General features: G+C 55.6%; 1 protein-coding gene across 2 annotated transcripts in view; it reads right to left on the bottom strand.

The window, feature by feature from the left end:
* Positions 1-7604, bottom strand: part of ACSF3 (acyl-CoA synthetase family member 3) — a 77645-nt gene that overhangs the window by 51344 nt on the left and 18697 nt on the right. For both annotated transcript variants that reach the window (XM_035895195.1, XM_035895197.1), the window contains exon 6: positions 3333-3445. In XM_035895195.1, coding sequence (XP_035751088.1) covers positions 3333-3445 — 113 coding nt within the window. The remainder of the gene's footprint in view (positions 1-3332; positions 3446-7604) is intronic.

A 7604-nucleotide genomic window follows, 5' to 3' on the forward strand; every position in this document is an offset into this window, starting at 1 on the left:
GGCGTAGCGGTTTCGTTATCATCCGTGCAGCAGCACAGATGTGCCCCACACTTTCCCTGGACCGAGAGAGGTCCCTGCCCTGGAAGCCGTACCACCGAAGCAGACGGCAGGCGCTCCCTGCGCCGGGAGCTGGTTATTTCCAGCAATCCATTACGCGACATTTGGTAATTTTTCATAGTGTCAATGCCAAACCGGAGAGAAACGCCCGGAGCAGGGATGGGGATGGGGATGCTCGTACCAAACCCAGGCAGAGCGGGCACTGGGAGGACTGCGTGCCTCCCGCCCCGGGCCCCCCCCACCCTGTCCTCTCACCGGGACCCCTCTGCCTTTGCTGGGTCCGCACCACAGAGCTCCCAGCCCTGAATCAAACAACGTGCTGTAAGCCTCGGAGCCCTCCTGCGAGGGAGGTGGGCAAGTATGGGCTTACTCCTGCTCATAAGAGCCAAGGAAAAGGCCACACCAGGGTTGCCCGGTGGCACAGGCAGAGAGGGTGACACCGACCGGGTCTTCTCCTCCCGGGGCCAGCCCCTGCGCCGTGGAGGAGCCATCTTAAACAAAGCCAGGCCTTTCTTTGACTGGTGGAGCGTGGTGAGCACTCGGACTGTCAGATCCTCCTCATTTTAAATAAATTCCACTGACGTACTCTCTCCTGACATAAATTATTAACCAAGCGTGCCAGCAGCAGCGTGGCAGGGTGGGGACAGGCAGCGGGTGACACTTTCTGCCTGGAGCCGCAGGCGAGAAGCGGTTAAATTACAGCGTCACTGGGAGAAGAGGTGTGCCACCACCGTGGCCACCAGCACGGCCGCCTGATGGAACACCACACGCCATACCCAGGCCATATCAAAATCAAACTCCTGGCATCTCCACGTGTCCATCCGTCTGTGCCGGGACACACTGAGGGCAGCGACCGCTTTTCCCACCCCACCACAGCCCTCCTGACGGTCCCAGGGACAGAGGCAGTCAGCTCCACTCTGCTCCTGGCGACGCTGCGGATGTCCTGGAGGTACCCAGCCAGCCGCTGCCTCCTAGGGTGGTCCAAAGCACATGGGACCATTTCTCTCCCTTCAGCCTGAAGAAACTCCCAGTTAAGCAGGGACAAGGGGCAAGGTGGGCAAGACCTTTCAGAGAGGGACCAACCCATCAGCCATCGCCCAGAGGCAAAATCTACCACTTCCCCACACCGTCCCCGGCTTGAGAATTCACCAGATCAGTCAAAAAACCCCAAGGGAGAGCCTGATGGAAAGCCAGCCATCAGCCAGGGGCCCGGGGCCAACACCAGTGCTGGTGGGAACTGCTGGGAGCACTGCGAGACCCAGTATGGACCTCAGCCGCCCATGCTGGGGACTGAAGGGTCTATGTGAGCAATGACCGGGATAAAAGGGCAATCCCTCTGTCTCAAATATAAAATCAAGCAGCCTGAAGCCAAAGAAAAGAGTTATGCGAGTCTCAGCTCTCTGAAGCCCCGAGGGGTGGTGGGCTTCCAGCAGCAGACACGGAGTCATCCGGGCTCCCCTTCTTCTCCGGTCACTCAATACAACCAGAAGGAAGGGGTAGGGATATCGAGCAGGGAAAAAAAAACCCATTACATATTTTTTCCTCTCATAATTCAGAAGAACAACGTTCACATTTCATCCTGGAAGTAGCTGCACTTTGGGGATTCTTGTGTCTGAGACCTAATTTGTAAAGCGCCTAGGGATCCCTTGGGGGAAAAAAAAGCATTATAGGATCATTATCGAAAGGGACACGTTATATTTCACATCTCAGTTCCACACAAGTGGAAGAAAAAGGCCAAGAGCTAACTCCAGGGTGGGGTGGGGGACAAAGCAATGAAACACAACACCCACCCAGCGAAGCCCTAAAACCGGGACGCAGCTCCCTACCTGCTGCGTGTGGCAGCGCCGGGTCTCCTGCTCTGCCCGCTGTTCAGCGGTGACACGGAGTAAAGAGCAGCAACCCTTGAGGGTTTGGGTTTTTTTTTTTTTAATAAAAGCCACCCTCCCTGGCCAGAGCGGTCCCCCTCGGCTCGCCCCCGGGCGCGTTCCGCACCCCGTCACGGCACCAGAAGGCAGGACACAACCTGCTGCATCCCGACCACAGCCCGCACGCCGGGCTGCCCGCGGTCCCGCCGGCTCCTCCAGCTGCCAGCACCGATAACCTAGGGAGGAAAAAAGGCTTTCCCGAGCCTTCCACCAGTGTTGCTGGTAAACCCTGCTGCGGCCCAGGCAGCTCCTTTCGAACCCTCAGCATGTCCGCGGCTAGATGAGAAGCTGTTTCCCCAGAGGAAGGAGCGAAGCCCTGTATTTCAGGTTGGATCTCACGCCCGCCCGTCTCCCGCCCACGCAGCACGCGACGGCCGGCGTAATTTCTCCCGAACACACAGCATCTATCTACTCAGCCGAGCCCGTACATCACCTGGCTATCGATCGGCCGGAGGCGACGTGACCCGCACCTACAATGAGGGTGCAAAGGGGACGTGGCAGGAATACAGACCCCGCTCAGACGTGTCCGCGGGGAGAGAAAGGGGCTGAGGCAGCCGGACGCCCTGCACCCCGGGCTGGGGGCTACTCCTGCGGTGGGGAACACACAGCACCCCAACATGGGGGCGGCTCGTGGGGAAAGGGGCCCAACCCCTTCGCCATCAAGGATATCCAACTTGTGAGACACCAAAACTACTGGTGCAGAGATCACGTGGCAGTGGGAGCTCGGCGTGGAGCTGGACTTTCACAGAAACCTGATGGGTTTCCCCCTGCACCATTTTGAAATGAATGCTGCCCCCAAGGCCACCGGTCCTGCCTTCCAGTTCTCACTGCTAAAACCCTGATCGAACCCTGTGAAATAAGCACAGGCCCCACTGCTAGGTTTTCCAGCACTCGTCCTCTCCTCCATACTACTTAGTGACTCTTTAGACCGGAGCAGGGTCCGTCTGAATTTCTGGCAATGCCTTGTTCCTCCCTCCTGCATTAGACTTCAACTTTTTGACCTGGCTTTCAAAGGCCAGGCACTGTTTAACCCATCACCTTCCTCTGGGCCATCAACAGCCTCAGAAGACCCAATATCATCTCCTCATACCATAGCCTTCCCCTCCCGCCCCCACGCAGGGGGCCGTTCTCTCCGAGATGTTCTTCTCTGCAGGCAAGGACTTGTGCGGTCCGTGAAGTACCACGGCTACCATCAGCCAAAAATGAATACAAGAAAACTCTGAATACCATCACCGAGTTCCTGGGAATAACAGCCGAGCAAGCCTCAGTCCTTGGGGCTTCCAAGGGCTGGGGAGGGGAGAGCTTTTCGTGAGACAAAGTGAAGCGGCAGAGGACGCGGCTGAGCACTACCTGGGTGTTGTCTTCATCTCCCTGAGCATGGATGGCGTAGGAGCGCCCGCCGTTTTTCAAGGTCTCGGTGGCAATGCGCACTTCCACCCCTGGAAGCGGGGTGCCCACCGAACCTGCAAAGGAATACAAGAGTGAAACAGCGGGCAGCCTCTGGGAAACAACAAAATCAAGGATGCAAAAGAGCAGCTGCTCGTCTATCAATGGCATCTGCAGACTGTGCTGGCACTAAAGAACTTCCTAGCAGGGGGTTACCCTTCAGGAAGGCTTCAATCACATCGCATGTCTGCAAGCAAATGTCACCGCGGTGCCGTACGCCGTTGTTCGCTGAGCAGGCAGTGTTGGAAATGCCTAGGAAAACAAATGGGTCTCCAGCCCTGAACAGTCTCTCTTGGCCGGTCTTTGAAGACATCAGCACAGCTTCATAGCTCAGTAATGAAGCTGTCTTTGGGAAAAAAAAAAAAAAAAAAAAAAAAAGCGCACCATGAAACCTACACAAAGATGTGAAAATAAAGAGCATGATGGTGACTGCCGTGGCTCACTGCTTTGCTACAGCCTGGACCTGACAGAGAAGGCAAAGGCTTAAGGGTGTACGAATTGGAAGGGATTAGCTCAGTTTTATGAGACATCAATACACCGTACATAAAACATCACAGGAGAAAAAAGCAGAGATCAAACCCCCGCCATTCTTCCACAGGCTTCGATTTCCAAAGCCAGGGAAGCTGACACGGTGTCACGAACGACTGCCACTGAGCTCCAGGATGGTCCTGTGGCCCAGAGCTCCCCGGCCTGCAGCAACCCCCCCTCGGCTGAGGACACGCTCGTCTTGGTGAGCGTCCGAGAGCACAGAAGAAAGGGCAGCTCCTGCCCCCTCGGCCTGAGGGGGGCCTCCAGGCTCAGCCCAACCAGGAGCGGTGGGCATCTGCTGGCTCCGCAGGCTTCGCTCTGCATCCCAACGGCACGAGACAGCTCTCGCTGCATGATGAAGCCCATGACCTTCATCCCCTGCAAGCTGGGAACAGCAAGCATGCAAACCTGCCCGAGGGCAGGGGGACATCAGTGCAGAGCCAGGACGACAGGACAGGTCAAGGCTCAAATCGGTAAGTCTATTCTTTATTTTACGTGATGACTATTTATTTTTTTTCCCCCCTGGAGGGTGTCCCCTTGGTGGGGCTTTCTAGCTCTGCTGGGCAGGCAGCAGGATCAGCCCGACACCAGGAAGTCCTTAAGCAGGGTGTGCAGGACCTGGAGCCCAGCACTGTCTTCTCCTTGTGTCGGCATTTCAGGCATTTGGGTTCAAGTGGCATTTTCCCTATCCTAACCACGTTCTCCTGTTCAGATCCTGGAGATCCGATATCCGTGACATCACGATTTTGTTTGCTACATTGGTCAGTTGCCATGGAAATAGATATGTCGTCGTAGCCCAGATTTATGGCATCCCTGCAGGATGATCAGCCAAGAGCAGATGGGCTACGAGGGAGTGCGATTTTATTGCAGCGGATCTACCCGAACAATTAGCAAATCTGGCAGGAAAGAAATGGAAAGCGACGGGGCAGTTCTGCGACGTGTGCCTGTGCAGCCTGAAATCACCGTCAGCATTCAGGTCGGCCAACACGGAGCCTTCTCTTCCCAGAAGCATCGCTTGGGCTGCTCTCATCTCACGGCCAGACGCTGCTGGGAGTTGGGGACAGAGGACTGGGTGAGGAAGGAGAAGCATGTACCGGAGAAGCGCCTGGAAAAGTGCCCTGAGGTGCCACGTAGAGGCATCAATGTGTTTTAAACAGCCTGGGACCTGCTGCAGTAGACTCCAGGGGGTCTCAAAAAGCAAGTTATGAGTCATGGAGAAGGCACCAAATGTTGGCACATCAAGCTTGCTCGAAGCCACCTTCCAGACTTCTATGGGAACACATTCTCCAGTGGGAAAAACGCTTTGTGCGAAGAGCCTCCAACCCACCCCTGAGAGGCGGCAAGGGGTGGCAGGCAGACCTGGCGAAGTCAGCCTTGCAAAACTCACGGAGGGAGCAGTGATGAACTGCCGGGGGCTCTCACGGATTCGCCACTTCTGGAAGCCTTCAGACCGAGATGTTTCTTCCCTGTATGCAAGCTACGGACCTCAATGCAGAATGATAACGGCCAGGACTAAGTGGTTAGTACCCACTCCTGGTCTCTGCCCTTGGGAATGAAATACCAAAGATCAGCACAGAGCTGTCAAACAGATCTGGAGACACAGAGAAGGCAACGCGTTCCCCGTGCAGTCTTTCAGATCCCTACTACAGATTATTTTCTGCTTGGCTAAAGTAAAACCAACATGTAAGATAGGTCCCTCGTGGGGAGCCGTTTCCTTAGATTCAGTCTGGAAAAGGCTTTCTGGTATTTAGGAGAAACGACAAACTTGGAAATCAACATCTGTAAAGGCTGAAAATGCTCACAACATTGGTTAGAGCCACACAAACCTGCCAGTATTCATAAAATTTGTGCAAAGACAACAATTAGAGCTTCTCAGGCCCATCTGCCGTGTCGAGATGGACGCCGCACCAGCTCCAACAGGTCAGCGCAAGGTTGAGCCTGTTCCCAAAGGAACGACACCGGAGGTCCTGGCTTCCCTGAGACGGCAATTGGCGATGATCAGAAAGGGGTCAACACTCAGCACTGGCTGCCTTTTGTCCCCAGCCATAATCCCCAGGGGAAACTGGGGAGAAATCCCTGCTCCTTGCCCTCTCGCTCCCTCCCAGCTCTCTCCAATTTGCAGACTCCTGAATGCTAAGAAATGCTGGCAGCACGCCCGTGGTGTCATCTCAGCCGGCATCAGCCCGGCTGCCATCAGGAAGGAGGGACGCTATTATTCTCTCACCGGTTCTCCTCTCTGTTTAAAAAAGTTGTCAGCTCTTCCCAGATAAATTTAATTGGCCCTGCGGTCTGTGTCCTTCGGTATCTGGGGACCTCGATGCTGTTATGTGCGGTGGTGTCCTGGGAGAATTGAAACAGGCCAACGATAAGGCACTCAACGATCTCACTGTCAACAAGACACGGAGTCCCCGCTGTAGGAGCTATTAGCCGCCTCTGATCTAAACCTCCAATTAAAGTGGTGATTAGGCCCAGTGAGGCATTCTCCATCCATGAATTATTCATCTCCCTTCACAGTAACAGCACCGGGGGGATTAGAATGAGAGCTGGTGAAAACAGAGGCATTTTAAGCAGGGTTTTAACAATATACAAGCAAACATTTATCTTTCAAATCTTTCATCTTTTCTTCTTCTGGAAATTAAAGCCCTTGCCCCTCCAGGCCTGGGCTGCAGGTGGAGAGTGGTGGTGGCGGAGACCCCGGTGGTGACACGGGTGACAGGGACTTGCCCCTTCCCCAGCCACCCCAAGAGGGTGAAAGTGGGCGAGGGAAGCCTCAAAGGCTCACGAGGCAGCAGAGAGGATCCCTGGAGGCTGGCGGTGCTCCTTTTTCAAACCAAAGCTAGCAATCGCTGTGGCCAGCCAGCGGGTCTGCGACCACCGCTGCCCAGCACCCCTCCCGGTAACACCGGTCCCATCTGAGGTCTTTTCCCGGGACGCTTCGCTCCTCCTCCTGCCCAGCCCACCCCTGCATTTCTGTCGACTCTAGCAATGGGTGCTCCCTGGGACCCGGTGACCTTACGCCCCAGCCTCTAACTATATCAAAAGCTTTTCCACAGCTCCAGGAAATGATGCCTCGGCTTCCCAACTGACACTTCCTGAAATAAATTAATCAAGCCTATTCAGTCGTAGCCCTCTCGTGGATTCACACCTTTGTGAAATGCTTCCCTCCCTTCTCCGGGCTGCAGCGAGCCCCGGGTGGCAGCTGGAGGGACAGTCACCCAGCTTTTATCCCCAGCCCCTCGTCACTGAACACCAGGATTTGTCCCCAGCTCCCCCACAGACCCCGGTACCCTCGGGCACCCTGCCCGGCTCCGTTCCGGAGCACAGCCATCCAGCTCTGGAGTAGGAGCTGCCCTTCTGGGTGCCAACGCCTGTCTTGCCCACGTTGCTTTCAATCTTATTTCCTTTCTCCTTTCGTCTCCTGGGAGATTTCCAGAGCCTCCACTCATTTCCCCTCCTGAAGATGGAATGAAAAGCAAATACGGCCAGGCCACGGGAACATTCAAATGATCTCTGCACCGTCACCCTGCGGCGTGGGGCCCATGGAGAACTCGAGCTCGTGCAGGTGGGAATCTCATTTCCCTGCCCGTTTCCCTCTCCTGCTTCTGGGGAAGGGAGCTCTGGCTGAGCTGGGGGGGGGAACTACAGCTA

This window comes from Egretta garzetta, unplaced genomic scaffold, assembly GCF_000687185.1.
Source record: "Egretta garzetta isolate BGI_Z169 unplaced genomic scaffold, ASM68718v1 scaffold395, whole genome shotgun sequence".
Classification (NCBI taxonomy): domain Eukaryota; kingdom Metazoa; phylum Chordata; class Aves; order Pelecaniformes; family Ardeidae; genus Egretta; species Egretta garzetta.